This window comes from Mastigoproctus giganteus, chromosome 12 (assembly GCF_048544385.1).
Source record: "Mastigoproctus giganteus isolate SK-2022 chromosome 12, ASM4854438v1, whole genome shotgun sequence".
Taxonomy (NCBI): domain Eukaryota; kingdom Metazoa; phylum Arthropoda; class Arachnida; order Uropygi; family Thelyphonidae; genus Mastigoproctus; species Mastigoproctus giganteus.
The window spans coordinates 144,207,496-144,227,489 of NC_143586.1; the positions used below are offsets into that span (position 1 = coordinate 144,207,496).

The 19,994-nt window shown below is 41.7% G+C and overlaps 1 protein-coding gene across 1 annotated transcript in view; it reads right to left on the reverse strand.

Moving 5' to 3' along the window:
- LOC150077482 (uncharacterized) overlaps positions 1-17,830 on the reverse strand; it is a 142,743-nt gene extending 124,913 nt beyond the window's left edge. The window contains exon 1 of the mRNA XM_090385916.1: positions 17,281-17,830. Coding sequence (XP_090242042.1) covers positions 17,281-17,830 — 550 coding nt within the window. The remainder of the gene's footprint in view (positions 1-17,280) is intronic.
- Positions 17,831-19,994: the final 2,164 nt, after the last annotated feature.

Sequence of the window (19,994 nt, forward strand, 5' to 3'; positions counted from 1 at the left end):
TGTGGAGATCTGAAGGATGATAAAGAGATTAGTTTGCACTTCGAGGGGTTAGCAGACAAGCTATCTCTGAATGGCTTGTTTGCACTTCGAGGGATTAGCACACAAGCCATTCAGAGATAGCCACAGAGAGAGAGAGAGAGAGAGAGAGAGAGAGAGAGAGAGAGAGAGAGAGAGAGAGAGAGAGAGAATTTATTGAGGGCGCATTGAAGCTGTTGAGAATCGGTTATCTCCTTCACTGCTGAGTAGCTCTTAAGATAATATGAATAGAGAGCAACTTGACTATTGGAGGTGCAAATAAAGAAAGATCATTCATGGAAACAATGAAAAGTAGAGTACCTAGGGGAGAGTCTTGAGGTACTCCACTTAGTGGTATAAAACGGTCAGAGTTCACTTGATTGATGATAATGCTCAAGGAACGATGCGTAACATAGATGGGTAGCCATGAGAGCAAAGGGTCACGGATACGATATATCTGAAGTTTTTCATAAGTTGTTCGTGCGGGAATTTGTCAAATGCCTTAGATATATCTGTATAGATTGCATCAACTTCAAGGTGGTTATCAAGAACTTCAGAGATATATTGCCAGAAAGGAAGCCAATTTTTGGCTACAGATTTTCCGTACAGACTTTACATAAGTAAAGAACGCTTTGCTGTTTTTCTTTGCATCTCTTGCCGAAGATTTCTCGTAATTTGTCTTTGCGTGCCTGACCTCCTTTGTGACTTGATTACAGACCAGCTAATAACTGCCATAGGCTTCAATTGTCACCTGTTAATTTATATATACCCCATGCATTTTTCTTGTCTGCCACACGTATCTTGATCTCATTATCGGCAGTGATTATTATGCATTAAGAATTTGCAGATAAAGGAACCACTAGGTGACAGTGATCACAATGTACTGATGTGGGATTTACTTAAACATATTACAGTACTAGTGGGCAGGAGCGGGAGTGCAGTAGCACACGCTCTTTGAGTAGACTGGGGTTCAAGCCCCTGACTGCTGAATACGGTCGATCTGCCAACCCGCACTGGACCAGCGTGGCAGATGATGGTCCATTTCCCTCAGCATGAATTGTTGAGGAGGCTTCCATCCTGCAGTGGGTTGATAATGGCTGCACTTTACTTTACTTTATTACAGTACTACCATCAAGGGTAAAGGGAAGGGTTTTTGCTTTCGTACAGGTGAGTACAGTGGTCTCAGACAATTTTTAAAAATTCTATACAGTGGGATCAACTGATGATGTTAAAAACAGCGAATTCTAAATGGGAAGCCTTCAAGGAACTAGTCTTGGAAGCTGCTAGGCTTTTCATACAAATAAGAAATACTGTTCAAGATTTAGACCTAAACGGATGTAAGATGAACTAATGAGGCCCATTGTTGTTGGTTTGGGGTTTAATGACACAAGGGCAACTGAGGCCAAATTGTGTCTATATTAGTTTATTTGCATGACGATATCCTTATAGTTGTTAAATTATATACATCTACTATGGTGTAGGCCAAAACAGTTTAAGTAGATTAAAAGTTCTTCGATATTTGCATCGTTTCCTAGGATATGAGATAAATCATGTGATACGTTAAGCCTAGATACTGATTGAAAAGTGGATGTTTGAATATAATGGACAATCAAGCAGAAAGTGACGGAACGTTAGCTGATTGTGACAGGATGAGCACTGGGGTGGGTGGGTTTTCTCCCAGTAACAGAAAAAGATGGTGTGATATGTATGTCCAATTCTCAGCGTTGCCAACACCACTATCTCTCGTATTTTTTGTCGGAAGCCTGAGAGCCACAGCTTTGGTTCTTCTTTTATCTGGTAAAGTTTGCTGTTAGTATTCCTTTTCCAGATCTGTGACCAGTTTTTGTAACATGCTTTGCGAATAATGGGCTTATAGTCAGTGTATGGAACCTGAGAATGTTGTGAGAGAGTGGGTTGAGGATGTTTAACCGCAAAGTCAGCATTTTCATTTCCAGGAATGGCCAGGGATCCAGCAAAAACTGATTGACTGATTGGACAGACTGCAAGAGAAGAGCTGGAAATGAATGTGTTTCAATGTAGGATGAGAAGAGGGGAAATTATTCCTTATGGCAGAGATAGCACTGAGGGAGTCAGTATAAATTATTGCAGGTGAGATGGAAAGCTCAATAATACTATGCGTTAACTTGATGGCGTAAAGTTTAGCAGTGAAAACACTGCATGCTAACGGTAGTGTGGCTGTAACCGTACATGAAGAAAAAACTGCTGCAGCGCCTACCATAGTGTCAGTTTTCAATCTGTCGGTATATATTTTAGAGGCATGGGTGTTAAGAGTAGCATGAGTTGAGTGCAACTGTCTGATGTTGTAGAGAGATATAACATTCTTCCTCCACTGGAGAAAACGTGTATCATGGGAAGCAGAAACATACGTCCAAGGTGGAACAGGTGGGTGCAGTTGTGTTTTGGAAAGTATCAACTAAGTCGACATTCCAACTCTGAATAAGCTCTCTGATCCTGAGTGAGGCATGTCGATTTTCATGTGGCTTATTCTCATAGAAGGAATCCCACCGAGTGTGATAAAGATACTCCCAACTGGGGTGCGATGGAAGACTCTGGATGTTAGAAGTGTAGAAAAGCAATAATGTTTTCCTACGAAGCTGTAATGGAAGATAATGGGGTTCAATATACGTGGGGCTCTCAGTACACTGTGCTGGATGACATTTAGCCCTTCTAACGTACTTTTCCTAGCTGAGTCATATATGGGAGAACCACAATTTAAGCGTGAACGGATCAGAGACTTGTAGAAGTGAAGTAAGAAGTACAACTCCCCATGACATGGACGAGACGGACCGAAGCATGTGATTTGTGTTTGGAAAGTAAGTTTACTGTCTAATATTAGGCCCACAAATTTTATGCTCTTTACTACTCATATTGGATTATTGTTTAATTGTAGTTCAGGATGGGAGTGGAGAGCACGTTGCTTACAAAAGTGAGTGGTGGTAGTCTTCTCTTCAGCTAGTTGATATCCATTGCGTGATATCCAGGTTTCAATTCTGTTAACGGCAAATTGGAGTTGACGTTCGATGATGTTCATGCTTAGGGATTGCCAGGAGATGGAGAGGTCATCCGCATGTATACAAGCTTCCACAGTTTTAGGGATGTCTCGGTTTATGTTGTTGACTCGAATTGCAAATAACGTTTCGCTGAGTTTAATTCCCTATAAATATTCCCTGTAGTACTACTTCTTGAATATGGGATGTAGACAGTACGTTCTGTTGGCGGACCTGAAAAGAGCGATTGCGTAGGAAATTTTGAATTATCTGAAGGAGATGACCCCTTAGGCCTAGACGATAAAGGTCCATAATAATAAAAGCATGTCGCCAGGTAGTATCAAATGCCTTTTCGATATCTAAATTAGTATTAGTAACGGCCGCATGGTGCAAGAAAGCCTATGGCTTATGCTACACCAGCCAAAAAAAAAAAAAAAAATCCGAACAAAACAATGATAAAAACAAAAAAAATAAAAATAATAAATAAATAAATAAAATAAATAACTAAATAATAATTATTAATAAATAAAAAAAAATAAAATGAAAAATAAATAAAAAGGAAATTAAACCTATCATCCTATGCGCTTCCCTTACCCGAAAGTACTATCCAGATGACCTTTGAATTTCCCCAAACTGTCGGCCTCTACCACCCGTGAAGGCAACTTATTCCAGTAATTTATAACTCGCTGGCTAAAATAAAACTTCCTGCAGTCCAATCTAAACATGTCCCCCCCGTAACTTGAATTTATGTCCCCTAGTTCTAGCATCATTTATAATCTTGAAAATTTCGTCCTCATTCATTTTACTGATGCCGCTCAGAGCCTTAAACACCTCAATCAAATCTCCTCTAAGGTGTCTAGTTTCCAAACTCTGCAACCCACATATTCGAAGTCTTTCTTCATAAGAACGCCCTTTTGCCGATCTCACCAGGCGAGTTACCCTTCTTTGCACCCTTTCAAGAAGCTCGATGTCTTTCTTTAGGTGCGGTCTCCATACTTGAACACAGTGTTCCAAGTGTGGTCTAACATAAGCCTTATATAATGAGATTATCACGTCTCTATCTCTACTTGCAAAAGTTCGATAGATCATCGATAGGACACCATGGGCCTTCCTTGCAACCTGTTTACAATGCTCAGAGAATTTAATGTCTGACCGTATCGTAACACCCAAGTCCCTATCCTCCAGTACTGGGTTTAGTTGAACTCCACCAAGTGAATAAGTTTTTTTGGGATTACTGTTTCCCAGGTGTAATACCTTACGCTTTGTTGGATTAAAGCACAGCTGCCATTTTTCTGACCATTCCTGAAGTTTTCTGACCATTCCAAAACTCCAGCAATCTACCAAGTGATGCACACCCGATTCGAGCCTCAAAACAGAAAAACCAAGTGCAAACTACTCTGGTTAAAAAGGACATTGTTTTATTAGGAGACTCCATTGTCAGGGAAACGGGGAATATTTTTTGTAATAAAGATAGGTGGAGGAGAACCAGGGTATGTCTGCCGGGAGCAACTATTGATGATGTCACCAACAGACTGTCAGATTTTAAAGGGGGTAAAGAAAATATTATTATTCATGTGGGGACAAATGACATTAAACGTACACGATCTGACGATTTGTTGGAAAAATACAGGACCATGCTGAGGAAATGTCGCGAGCGAGGCATTAATGTCTATGTGTCTGCAATTCTGCCCAGACACGATAGGAGGGATTATATGTTAAGAGCCTTGTGGATTAACTCAAGACTTGAAGGAATCTGCAAGGCTTTAGGGGGTAAATTTCTATAAGCATGGCCCACACTTGTAGGTAGAAGGAATTTGTTTTGTAGAGACGGGATACACTTAAACAAAGGTGGTGCAAAGGTTTTTGCCAGTATTATTGAGGATACCTTAAAGGTTCAGGGAAACTGCTAGTTAGGGGGGATGTGGGTAATACTGACACGCGTTTATCTGATAATATTGGTCAATGTAACTCTTGCACATACCTTAAGAGTTCTTATCTGTTACCCCAACTGGACGTATTATCTAGATGTTCTGGGGGCAAAGACGTTTCACGTGCGCGGGTAGCTAATATCAGGGAAGAGAGCCTAAAAAACTTCAAGGGTTGTGTTAGGGTTGTTAAATATACAAGAACAGTAAATCTTAATTGTTTATACAGTAACGTTAGAAGTGTCGTCAATAAAATGAGCGAATTCGAACTGCTGGTTAAAACAAGTAACGCGGACATAATAGGGCTTACAGAGACGTGGTGCCACCCGGAAATTGGGGATGATGAGTTTCAGTACGGCTTGTATGATGTATTTAGGAAGGATAGGTTAGATAGAAGGGGTGGTGGGGTAATGCTTCTTATCAGAAGCAGCCTGAGTGCGACGATAGCTTTCCCAGATTCAGACGTTTCACATGCTAGTATAGAGTCTGTATGGTGTGAGATAGTTGGAAACAAAGGTATAATGCGAGTAGGAGTAATCTACAGACCAGGTGATTGTGAAGATTATGAGAAAAGCCTCTACATGCAAATGGAATGGGCAAGTAAGCGTCAATGCCTTATTATGGGTGATTTCAATTTGCCTCTAATTGATTGGAGTAAATGGGAAGGAAACTCGACATGGGGAACAAAATTTTTAAATCAACTAGATGACTGTTATTTGTATCAACATGTCAGGGAAAGTACTAGAGAAAAGAATATCCTAGACCTCATCATCACCCATGAATCAGATGGCATAACAGGGCTGACAGTAGAGGAACCAGTAGCAGGAAGTGATCACGGAGTTCTACGGTGGATGATGACGAGAGAGGTAGCAGAAGTAAAAGGCAAAGGAATGGGTTTTAATTTCAGAAAATGAAATTACGATGCCTTAAGGTACTACATGGCCTCTATTAACTGGGTAGATATCGCGCAGAGAATGAATACAATTGAACTGTGGTACGCTTTTAAAACATTAATCACAGATGCCTTGAATGCGTATATACCATTAAAAAATACTCCACGAGGAGGGTTCCAAGTTGGATGACTAGTGAAGTTGCCGCATTACTTGAGCAGAAAAAGGTGGCATGGAAAGGTTACAGAACAATAAAAAGTACTGAAGCCTATAACAGCTACAAGGTGATGTGTAATAGAGCCACAGAAAAGGTTCGACAGGCAAAAGCAGTTTATGAGAAATCACTAGCAAACAGAGCAAAGAGGGGGGATAAAGAATTCTTCACATATATAAATGCCAAGAAGAGCAGGACAAACCAGATCGGACCTTTACGTAAGGGAAAGGGGATAGTAATAAATACACCAGCTGCCGTTGCAGATGAACTCAACAGTTATTTTGCATCGATATTTACAAATGAAAAGCCTTTTGTGGCAAAGGGAAATTGTGGAAGCGAAGTTAAAAAATATGTAATTAATGATATTGAAATTTCGCAAGATTATTTAATGAAAAAACTTTCGAGCCTACAGACCAGTAAAGCTCCTGGAGTTGATGGAATATACCCTATAATCTTAAGAGAGGCGGCAAGCGAGTGCATTGAACCATTGAGGCTAATTATGCGAGCATCATTAGACTCTGGGGAGATTCCCTTGGATTGGAAAAGTGCAAATGTATCTCCCATACATAAGGGTGGCTCTAAAAGTGAAGTTGGAAATTATCGACCTGTCAGTCTGACTTCAGTAGTAGGGAAAATCATGGAGGCAATGATCAAGGGTGGAATTCAGGATCATTTGGATCGAATTGAAATTCTCAAGGATACTCAGCATGGTTTCGTAAAGGGAAAATCATGTTTAACAAATCTGGTTCGCTATTTCGAAAGGGTCACTCACGAGCTGGATTTAGGGAATAATTTCGACATTGTTTATTTAGATTTCAGCAAAGCTTTTGACTCAGTCCCACATGAGCGGTTGCTTTATAAGCTGGAACAGGTTGGAATCACTGGGAAAATCCTTAGATGGATAGAAGAATGGCTTCAGGGCAGGAGGCAGAGGGTTGTGATAAATGGCTATTCCTCAGATTGGGTTGATGTAAGAAGTGGGGTTCCCCAAGGATCAGTATTAGGACCACTGTTGTTTTTAATTTTCATAAACGACATTGATGAAGGGATAGAGGGCGTGATGTCTAAATTTGCAGATGATGTTAAAATTGGGAGAGTAGTTAATGATCACTGTCAAGCTGAGCTTCTTCAGAGAGACCTAGATAGACTTCAGGAATGGTCAGAAAAATGGCAGCTGTGCTTTAATCCAACAAAATGTAAGGTATTACACCTGGGAAACAGTAATCCCAAAAAAACTTATTCACTTGGTGGAGTTCAACTAAACCCAGTACTGGAGGAAAGGGACTTGGGTGTTACGATACGGTCAGACATGAAATTCTCTGAGCATTGTAAACAGGTTGCAAGGAAGGCCCATGGTGTCCTATCGATGATCTATCGAACTTTTGCAAGTAGAGATAGGGACGTGATAATCCCATTATATAAGGCTTATGTTAGACCACACTTGGAATACTGTGTTCAAGTATGGAGACCGCACCTAAAGAAAGACATCGAGCTTCTTGAAAGGGTGCAAAGAAGGGTAACTCGCCTGGTGAGATCGGCAAAAGGGCGTCCTTATGAAGAAAGACTTCGAATATGTGGGTTGCAGAGTTTGGAAACTAGACACCTTAGAGGAGATTTGATTGAGGTGTTTAAGGCTCTGAGAGGCATCAGTAAAATGAATGAGGACGAAATTTTCAAGATTATAAATGATGCTAGAACTAGGGGACATAAATTCAAGTTATGGGGGGGACATGTTTAGATTGGACTGCAGGAAGTTTTATTTTAGCCAGCGAGTTATAAATTACTGGAATAAGTTGCCTTCACGGGTGGTAGAGGCCGACAGTTTGGGGAAATTCAAAGGTCATCTGGATAGTACTTTCGGGTAAGGGAAGCGCATAGGATGATAGGTTTAATTTCCTTTTTATTTATTTTTTATTTTATTTTATTTATTTATTGTTTTATTTATTAATTATTATTATTTATTTATTTATTTATTTATTTATTTTTTGTTTTTATCATTGTTTTGTTCGGATATTTTTTTATTATTTTTTTTTTTTTGGCTGGTGCAGCATAAGCCATAGGCTTTCTTGCACCATGCGGCCGTTACTAATACTAATACTAAGTCTATCTAGGTCTCTCTGAAGAAGCTCAGCATGACAGTAATCATTAACTACTCTACCAATTTTAACATCATCTGCAAATTTAGACATCACACCCTCCATCCCTTCATCAATGTTGTTTGTGAAAATTAAAAACAACAGTGGTCCTAATACTGATCCTTGGGGAACCCCACTTCTTACATCAACCCAATCTGAGGAATAGCCATTTACCACAACCCTCTGCCTCCTGCCCTGAAGCCATCCTTCTATCCATCTAAGGATTCCCAGTGATTCCAACCTGTTCCAGCTTATAAAGCAACCGCTCATGTGGGACTGAGTCAAAAGCTTTGCTGAAATAGTAGTAGTAGTAGTAGTAGTAGTGGCACTTGATGCAAGAAAGCAAGTGTAGGAGCTTATGCAGCATCAGCCAAAAAAAAAAAAAAATCACACCATACCCTCCAAATGCCTGTCCAGTTCCTCCTTAAATTTATTTAACCTATCAACTTCCACAACGACAGATGGAAGTTTGTTCCAGCAATTAACCACCCGCTGGCTAAAGGCAAATTTCCGCACATCTATTCTACATCTGTCCTTTCTTAATTTGAACTTATGTCCCCGTAGGTTCGTATTCTGAACAAGTGGGAGGATCCCATCAGAATTCAGCGTGCTCAACCCATTCAAGGCCTTATAGACCTCAATCAGATCACCGCGCAGGAGCCTAGTCTCCAGCCACTGCAATTTGCAGAACTTAAGCCTCTCTTGGTAAGAGGATCCCTTCATTCCCCTCACCAATCGTGTTGCTCTTCTCTGTACACTCTCAAGCAAATCTACATCCTTCCTAAAATGAGGCCTCCAGACCTGTACGCAGTATTCAAGGCGTGGCCTGACCATTGCCTTATACAGAGGGACAATCACCTCCTTTTCCCTGCTAGCAAAATTCCTATATATCATTGACAAAACCCCATGACCTGCCCTAGCAGCCTGTCTACATTGCTCAGAAAACTTCATATCTGACTGCACAATTACTCCCAGGTCTTTTTCATTTTCTACCACCTTAAGTGTAGTACCACACAGTTGGTACGTTTCTCTGGGGTTACTTCTACCCATATGCAGTACTTTGCATTTGTCAAGGTTAAACTTCAGTTGCCACTTCTTAGCCCATCTGCCCAAATTATCTAGATCCTGTTGCAGTAGCACACTGCCATTACTGTCATTAACAACCCTGCCAACCTTCGTGTCATCTGCAAACTTCGACATTAAGCCTGATATACCTTCATCAATATCATTGATAAATATACAAAACAACAGTGGACCCAACACCGAACCCTGTGGGACTCCACTAATAACATTAGTCCACGAAGAGCAGCACCCATTGATTACCACCCTCTGTCTTCTCCCACTTAACCATCCTTTTATCCATTGTAGCAACTTACCCTTAATACCATTCTGCTCCAATTTGTACAGTAGTCTTCCATGCGCAACAGTGTCAAAAGCTTTCCTGAAATCCAAGTATATGATATCAAAATTATTTTTTGCATCCAGTTCCTTTGTGACCACATCATAATAACCAATCAAATTTGTCAGACAAGACTTTCCCTTAACAAACCCATGCTGCGTCTGAATTATTGCTGCAGTCTTGTCTAGATGATCCTGCAATGCATCTTTAACCAGTGACTCCATTATTTTACCCGGAACAGAAGTTAAACTAACTGGTCTGTAATTATTCGTGTCACCCTTCGAACCTCCTTTGTGAATTGGGGATACATTTGCACATCTCCAGTCCGTGGGAACCTCCCCTGAATCCAAGCATGCTCTCATAATTATGGCTAAGGGTTTGCTTAGTTGCTTTGCCGCCTCCTTTAATATAACTGGATAGATTCCATCCGCCCCAGGTGCCTTTCTTATGTTTAACTTCAACAATTTCTCCTCCACTTTGCTCTCAGTTATTACAAAATCATTAAGCACACTGCTACAATTTGATAACCTTCTTCCATTTTCAAACTGTAATGATTCCTCACGTGTGAATGTAGATGCAAAATACTCATTCAGTTTGTTTGCTATCTGAGCAGGATCATCAAGTCGAACCATCGATGTCAAGTGGACCAATCATATTCAGCCCCTTCCTTTTAGAGTTTATATAAGTAAAGAAATCCTTGCTGTTTTTCTTAGCATCTTTTGCCAAAGATTTCTTAGCATCTTTTGCCAAAGAAATCTAAATAAACAATGTCGAAATTATTCCCTAAACCCAGCTCGTGAGTAACCCTTTCGAAATAGTAAACCAGATTTGTTAAACATGATTTTCCCTTTACAAAACCATGCTGAGTATCCTTGTGAATTTCAATTCGATCCAAATGATCCTGAATTCCACCCTTGATCATTGCCTCCATGATTTTCCCTACTACTGAAGTCAGACTGACAGGTCGATAATTTCCAACTTCACTTTTAGAGCCACCCTTATGTATGGGAGATACATTTGCACTTTTCCAATCCAAGGGAATCTCCCCAGAGTCTAGTGATGCTCGCATAATTAGCCTCAATGGTTCAATGCACTCGCTTGCCGCCTCTCTTAAGATTATAGGGTATATTCCATCAACTCCAGGAGCCTTACTGGTCTGTAGGCTCGAAAGTTTTTTCATTAAATAATCTTGCGAAATTTCAATATCATTAATTACATATTTTTTAACTTCGCTCCCACAATTTCCCATTGCCACAAAAGGCTTTTCATTTGTAAATATCGATGCAAAATAACTGTTGAGTTCATCTGCAACGGCAGCTGGTGTATTTATTACTATCCCCTTTCCCTTACGTAAAGGTCCGATCTGGTTTGTCCTGCTCTTCTTGGCATTTATATATGTGAAGAATTCTTTATCCCCCCTCTTTGCTCTGTTTGCTAGTGATTTCTCATAAACTGCTTTTGCCTGTCGAACCTTTTCTGTGGCTCTATTACACATCACCTTGTAGCTGTTATAGGCTTCAGTACTTTTTATTCTTTTTATTGCTCTGTGACCTTTCCATGCCACCTTTTTCTGCTCAAGTAATGCGGCAACTTCACTATTCATCCAACTTGGAACCCTTCTCGTGGAGTATTTTTTTAATGGTATATATGCATTCAAGGCATCTGTGATTAATGTTTTAAAAGCGTACCACAGTTCAATTGTATTCATTCTCTGCGCGATATCTACCCAGTTAATAGAGGCCATGTAGTACCTTAAGGCATCGTAATTTCCTTTTCTGAAATTAAAACCCATTCCTTTGCCTTTTATTTCTGCTACCTCTCTCGTCATCATCCACCGTAGAACTCCGTGATCACTTCCTGCTACTGGTTCCTCTACTGTCAGCCCTATTGTGTCATCTGATTCATGTGTGATGATGAGGTCTAGGATATTCTTTTCTCTAGTACTTTCCCTGACATGTTGATACAAATAACAGTCATCTAGTTGATTTAAAAATTTTGTTCCCCATGTCGAGTTTCCCAGGTGTAATACCTTACACTTTGTTGGAATTGACTATGACTAGACGTTGCTTCATGACAAATGCATTGCGAATGTTCGATTCAGCTTTGATAAGGACGTCAAGAGTGTATCTGTTCTTATGAAACCCATACTGATGATCTGTTAAAAGATTCTTTGCTTCTAAGATCCAGGTAAGCCTTGTATGTGCCATTCTTTCAAAAATTTTCCCCATGCAGCTTGTGAGAGATATCGACTTATAATTTTGAACCAAAGAAGGGTTTTTGCCTGTTTTTTTTACGGAAAGTATGAAAGAATGACGCCAGGAAACTGGATAAGCATTTTCTGAGAAGATTCAGTTATAGAAGATCAGTAGGGCATGTAAGTCTTCTTCAAGTAATTGTTTTAGCATAATGTAATGTACGTCATCTGGGCCGGCAGCACTATTTGAAGATTTATTTGAGGATTCCTTAAGTTCTGTTAAGTTAAACGATTGACTGTATGGAAGTGAGAGATGTGTGGAGAAGTTAATTTTGTGGCATTCTGCATCTGCCTTGATGCGCTGAAAGGAGATAGAGTAAGAAGCAGATATTGCAGAGAATGACTCTGCTAGCGCACTAGCCATTTCCTTAGGTGCAGATAGATCTTTCGTATTCCAGCGGAGTATTGGGGAGGGTGGTCATGAGAATTCTTCTCCAAATTAGCCGCGAGTCAGTGTCTTTGGTGAGAGTTGAGGCAAATGAGACTCAGGCGTCACGTTTGGCTTTTCGCCTTATCTGCTTTCCTTTGGCTTTAAGACTTTTCGATTAGATTGCTGGTCGTAGGAAATTTACGGAATTTGTTCCAAGCATGGTTTTTCTCACGCTTGGCATCAGAGCAATCTGTATTCCATCAGTTGTCATGGTAAGAGCACCTGTGAGGTCGTGACATCGGAATGGAATTTTTAGCTGCAGTTAGTATCTGATTGGTAATACAATTAGTTACGTCTTCAATGGGATGTTGTTGAACATAACTCCTGTCTAACTGGATCTGAGTGGAGTAGCTGTCCCAGTTTGCCTTCTTGAACTTCCAGGTGGAGCTTTGCTCGAGAGTTGGAGCTACACATGTTTGTAATGAGCAAAGGACTGAAAAGTGATCACTGTTCAGTGGATCGTTTATCATTGACATGTCATACTTAGAAAAATTGATGGTGACCAGATTGACAGTCTGTAGCAGAAGTAGATCCTGTAGATAGGTGAATACAGGTGGGAGATCCAGAGTTTAGTATAGTTAAGTTATTATTCATGAATGTTTCGATTAATTTGCCTCTTGTGTCAATCGCAGGTGATCCCCATAATGGATGATGGCCATTGAAGTCACCAAAATGGCAGATCAGAGATGACAGTTGCATAATCAGATTATCAACTTCTGTATTTAAAAATTGTTGAGAAGGGGGAATATATATATATATAGAAGCTAGGGTTATTGATATACCAGTTGAAATACGGCTTCTAGACTAGTTTGTAACTGAATGTGCTTGGAGGATATATTTGATTTCACAAGCACAGCTCCTCCTCCATGGGTAGGACGCTCCGAGATCCTGTCTTTTCTATGCATTGTATAATTTGTAAAATTTGGTGAAGCTTGAGATAAAAAAGTTTCCTGCAGACACACTCCTATCGGATTGTATTGAATTAGTAAATCTCTTAAGTCGCCAGAATTGCTGCGTAGTCAATGATATATAGGAATTTTGCTAGCAGAGACAAGAAGGGGATTATCCCTTGGTATAATGCAATGGTCAGGCCACACCTTGAGTACCGCGTACAGGTCAGGAGTCCTCATTTTAGGAATGATGTAGAGTTGCTAGAACGAGTACAAAGGGCAACAAGACTGGAGAAAGGAACAAAAGGGTACTCTTAGCAAGAAAGGCTTAAGTGCTGCAAGTTGCAGCATCTAGGGACTAAGTACCTGCGAGGTGATCTGATTGAGATGTATAAGGTCTTCAATGGTTCGAGCAGGCTCAATGCGGACGGGACTATCCCACTTGCTCAGATTACGAACCTGAATGGACATAGATTGAAATTGAGGAAAGACAGTTGCAGAATAGATGTGCGGAAGTTTTCTTTTTGCCAGTTGGTATTTGATTACTGGATCAGACTTCCATCTGTTGTTGCCGAAGTTGATAGCTTAAATAAATTTAAGGCTGAACTAGACAAACATTTGGAGTGACTGTATGGGTGAAATGGGAAGGTTTTTTTTTTTTTTTCGGCTGATGCTGTATAAGCTTGCTTTCTTGCATCATATGCCTCAACTAATGTTAATGTCAGCACTACACCACAGGGTGTTATGCCCATTGAAATCCCCGAGGCTTAGGACAGGGGAAGGCAGCTGCAGAATAAGATCATCAAGGTATCTCTGGGAGATATCGATCCCGGGTGACAATATACTGAACAGACTGTTAATAGAAACCCGACCGTAAGGCGAACTGCTGCCAGTTCAGTTGGAAAGGTGTCTGGTTGCCCACTAAGATGGCAACTCTTCCATGAGCAGGTCTATCCCCAATTCTATCCTTATGAATGATACTAGTATTATGAAAGAAGGGTTTTCAGTTGGCTTGAAGTTGTTTCCTGCAAGCAAAGCGCACTGGCTAGTGCTTGTGTAGGGGGGGGGGGGCCTTGATGTGGTCAGTATTTTTCCGGAATTCACGGCCATTCTGCTGTAGGAATTTAGCCACTATTTTGGCTTGGTGGGTTCATCAGCTGGCTTCCCAGGTACTGAGGGCTTACTTTTGCCAGTCTTGGTTTTATCTTTTTTGGGGAAGTATGGATGCTGTCCTGTGTCAATTTTTTCCTCCGCAAAATTCTGGATGGGTAACACAGTGGTATCGTCACCGTCCTTCCCACATCGGGTGGAAAAGGCCATGGGTTTGAATCGCGTCGATAAGGCGAGGAACTTTAATGGACAAATGGCCGCTTCGAGCATACTAATCTGTTAGCTATATAGTTGACTTGTCGTTTTTGCTTCAGAAAAAATGCACGTTTCTTTTTAAAGTTAATAAAATCATGTGTAGTTCCAGAACTCTTCCATTTCCTGAATTTATGCTGCTCATCTAGAAAGGCGGGCTTGAGGTCTCTTGAGAACAATGGTTTTGTCCATTTGAAGATTTTGATGGTTTTTGAAGTTCCTTGAATAGCCATTGCTGTCAAGGTGGGAAGCAAGGCCATTAATGGAAAGAGCATCCCAGTTGTTTGAGGTTAGAAAACTCATGACATCTTGCTTGATGAAATTAACTGAAAAAATGGTTTTGGTTAGGACTTCATTATCAGGATGCATCGACGGGAACGTAAAGGCAAAGGTTAGTGGTTTGCGGTCTGAATCAAAGGCAAAAGTCGGGATTCTGGGTGTCAAATCTGCAGTACGATGAAATACTAGGTCTAAAGCCTGGTTGCCACTGTAGGCTGTAATTCAAGGAAATCCAGCCCTAAATTTTCGATGAAGGTAATGAAGTCTCGTCTAGTTTCAGAGTATCTTGTGGTGGGTATATTGAAGTCCCCTGTAAGAAAGGTTGGTTATCAGGGGTGAGATGGGTCGCGAGCCCTGACTGCAACCCATCCCTGGAGTCTTGTGCACGATCAGGTGGAAGATAAATTAGACAAATTTGGATTAGGTGATTTTCGCATATAATTTTGGCTACTCAGACACGGCGCAATAAGAGCAAAGCTCTCCAGTTTCGGTTTGAGTGACACCCTCTGTCTGCCACTGTGGACAGCCAGAGACGTGGGAGCACCTCACCACTGCCAACTATACAAAGACCTCCGCTGCCTCTTAATAACCAGAATACGTTTCTCGCCAATAAACCAAGAACAATGTCTCCTGGAGAGCAAGGACAATTATAAAGCCTTAACGCAGTTTGCGCAGGATCTTTTTACTAGAAGAAGAACATACCCACAACCTTAGCAGGAATTTTCCTACAAACCAACCACTCGTCATCCAGAATAAAGATCCTTAGATGTGTCAACCAAACAAAAACCTAACATGCTACAATCTGAATAACAACTAATCATTAACTTAACCTGGATCTGACCACTGGCTTAAACTGGAGTCACTATCTGGACTTGACCACTCACACGGACGGGACAACATGTCCCAGGAATGGCATACGAAGACACGTCAAAGACATCGCCGACCGGGCTAGCCAGGTGGGTAAAGTGCCTGCCTGTCAACCCAAAGGTCGCGGGTTCGAATCCCGCCTCGGGCTTGGATCAAAGTACTGCAAAAACCTTGGGAGGTGCACTATGGCCACAGAAGCCGATGCGCCAACTATAAAAAAAAAAAAAAAAAAAGACAAAGACATTGTGCAGTTTGCTGCCGAAACATCATTAGGCGATCTGAACCGGGTACCCTTACTTGGTTCACTTTTCATCCCTTCCCTTGGCAGGAGGATGGTTACTCTGTACCCTCCCCCCTGCCATCCCCTATCTTCAGCGGAGATGAACTAACGTTCCAGGTGCCGCCCAAGACAAATAAATCCCCTATCTTCACTTGGTGAGGCATGGGCCTGCCCCACCAACGTTTGGGGTTATCTTCACTATTGACCCCATATTTCTGTCTTTCACCCCCCCCCGTCTTCAGTCTCCCTTTCCTCTCTAGTTATCTTGCGTTTGACTCTTCTCAAAACTACACAAGCCACACACTAAAAAAAAAAAAAAAAAATTAACTCTACCCCGCATAACTTATATCTCTTTCGGTCTGACCCAATTTCTAGCGTTTCTCCCCCCCTCCACCACACTTTTTTTTTTTTTTTTTTTTAGGTCCTAGCCACTGAAATCTCAGGAAATTAGGTGGCAGGACCTGCCAGAGCAAATTGTAAATCTCTAAAATACTGGTGTACCTGGTCTACCTCCACGAGGTATAGTATGGGCAACGGTGGGTCTCATTTGAGACCCAACGGCTAAAAGACCGGATGAACAACGGTACAAAACGTTACACACCACAATATCCACACACTTTTAAATCTCTGGCCTCTACAGTGTTCCGTACCATACCACAATGTATACTACGCGGAGATAGGGGAAACCGCTGGTGCCGTTAGACCCTAAACACACTATACACTATACAACATTGGCACATAAAGCTTAAAAGCATTCTGTACTGCTGATCTTTAGGCCGGAAAATGAAAAATTACGACGATAAATAACAATAACACCTCCTCCTCTTTTTCCCGTACGATCATTAGTAGCTGCATAATAGATGGGGTACACAACAGGGTATCAAGTTGTTTATTGGAAGACATCGATGTTTCTATAAGGCATCCCAAATTCCAGATTTCTATCCCAAATTCCTCGAGGAACAAGAGTGATTGTAGGGAGTTTAGCTTATTGCAGATGCTCTTGACGTTTTGAGTAAAAACTGAGCAGAGCCTGTCAGATCTAATGTCTTTCGATCCCTTTAGTTTCTAGGGGGAACAAAGACTCGATGTTTGGGGACAAAGACTTGGGAATTTTCCCGAAATTCCCAAGTCTTTGTCCTTAAGTATTATAGTTGGATCATAGGGTGAACACATGCATAAAAGGGTGTCTTGTACGCATTTGGCGTGCACTCCAGCGTTGCTTGGTATCAAATTCCAAACGTCCTGTGGGGGGGGGGGGTGTATCAGGGTCCAGCCTCGTAACAAAAACATGGGCTAATCCTAGGGCAGCTTTGATTTCCGTAGAGCAGCTACTGCCATGGATGAAACCGTCACTCGCGATTGTATCTTCTACTCTGTTATCAGCGCAGAAAGTGGTCGTAACTTCAGCAGTAGGCATCAAGGAGCAAGTGGCATCGTCAGGAACAACTTCATGATGTGGTGATGGAAGAGATCGCATGCATCCAGTCAGTGGAGGGAAATTCACCTTCTCATAATTGAGAGCTGTCTGTAATAAACGATTCTGAATGGTGAACTGGGGTGGCTGATTTGTCAGAGATTGAGGAGCAGCTGGCCAGGAGGACCTAGGATGTGAAGGAAGTGCTGCGACATGAGCCCAGGTGCCAGTGAGGGGCTCCTTCTGAGGCATACGGAAGATCAGCCTCGCTCTTCCCACACGCTTTCTGCGTGTGGGAAGAGCGAGGCTGATCAGACGGAGCTGTGCTGCCATCAATTGTTTTGGTCTGGAAAGAATTGTTAACCGAAGGTCATCGTGTCGGAAGAGCATCCGAATATTCACCTGAAGCAGAAGACTGCATGGTATGGGAAACAGGAGTAGATGGAGAGGACCTTGGAGGGTGGCCATTGTTGACTGATTATGGGGTTCTCTGAATCGATTGGATCTCCTATTATGTTGGGGCCTGTCAGTTTCCCTTTGAACGGGAATTTTTATTCACTTGGCGTGGCTGCGGCGAATTGTGATTGTTATTAACAGGGAAGATATAATCCACTGTTTCATGCAGCTCTGTATCTGTCGAGTCCATCATCGCTTTATGAGTCTGGCGTCGCTTCTGTAATGACTTTAAGAATTTACAGTATTCTGTTTCATTAAGGAGTGATTGTAGGGCGCTTTCATTTACACGGGAAGTCTTGGGATTATCGTAAATGTTCTTGACATAGGCATTGAGTAAACCACCCGAAATCCACTATGCCATCGCAGCAAAAATCATCAATCACTAACTTGGCAGCCACCACAGAACGCATTCTCTCAGCATTCGAACAAAGAGCTGAGCTAGCAACACATATCTCGACATAAGCGCAATCTTTGATGCCGTGTCGATCCCGGCCTTGCTCCTCCTACTTAAGGAGAAACTTCACATTCGAGGTGATATGGAATCTCTTCTCTGTCACAGAATACTTATTCTCCATCGGCAGCAACATACCCTATCCTTCGACATTACTGCTGGAGTACCGCAGGGGGAGTGTCCTATCTGGTGTCCTGTTCGCAGCTATCATCGTGCCCATTATTGCCTCAACGAATGGTCTCCTATGCTATGCCGATGACCTCAAGCTGCTGACTCAAATTAACCCTGGCAACAACCCCGTTCAGCTCAGCAACAGGATCAATTCCCAACTTAAGGATCTAGAATCGTACCTGGCAAACTTCAATCTAAAAATCAATCCACTGAAGTCTGCTTAGGTTATATTCTCCCTTAAATCCATGCCGACAGTACTAAACGTGTCACTCGCAGGGGTACGAATAACGTACCCTCGCACACAGACCTTGGCGTTCTGTTTGACCAAAAGATGTCCTTTGTCAACCAGATTGACAAAATCAGTACCAGATTTTCTCGTCTACAGTGGATCTCAAAGCAGCAGCTGCTACACGTCCGACATCCTGTCACTGTTAAAAGGTTCATCACCTCCACCGTCAACCCCGCCATTCGCTATGGTGCGAAATATGGGCCTCTGCTGCACTTACAAACCTCAAGCGGGTGTACACCGCCGAATACTGGTTACTGAAATGGGCCAATAACAAGCTTTGTCTACCTCCCGCTACCACCATGGTGGCGTAAGCACTCGACATCCTGAGGATGAAGTTCCTGATCGTGGAAAAGAGGCTGGTCTTCACAGCCAAACTCATCACAGGCCAGATATCATCTCCAAGTATTTGGAACGCTTGCTCTTGGAGGATTCCACATTTTCATTTTTCATTCATTTATTAATTACACGCAATATAGTCTCAACATTATGTACATAAAAGTATATACATGATTTATATACAAGATATATTTACATATAATTATATGCTCTGACAAACATTAACTCTCGTGTGTGTGTGTGTGCAAGTGTGTTCTTATTCAGGGTAGCTCCCAGGCATAAGCCCAAATCTACCTTGAGAACTTGGGAATATATAGTCTTTACAAAGCAGTCCTTAAAAAGTATGTTAAATTACCTGAGTCTGATTTTACTGTAGCGCTATTCGCACTTGAAATCCCGCACCCACTGGAGGTAGTGCAATACCAGTGAGTGCCAGCAATCCCGCGCCCCGGGTTGCCCATACCAGGGAGCCAGCAGGGAAAAAAAAAAATAAATAATAAAAAAAAAAATATATATATATATATATAATAAAACAACAATAATATTCAATAGTCTGGATGGCACAACTATAAACTTCAAAAATCACAGTTCAACTGAATATTTCCTCAGCTACTGTTTCACATGCACTGGAACCTCCAAAACCAATAACGGTACTATCCAGCAATCTCCAACTGTACGCCATGGATAATAGACCCTTTAGACCACCAGACCCGACGCAATGAATCTGATCCAGCACGGCAGAATCCAGAATGGAGTATTCATGATCGCAGCACAAAAGACAACCAACCAGAGCACCAGACCCAACACCATGAATCAGGTCCAGCACCCCAGCCGCCAGCCAGATGTAGAAACAAATAGTGAAACTCCATGAAGACAATTAAGACACTAGGTTTGCCTCTGAAGAAAGGCTCTGAGAACAGTTCTTCTTG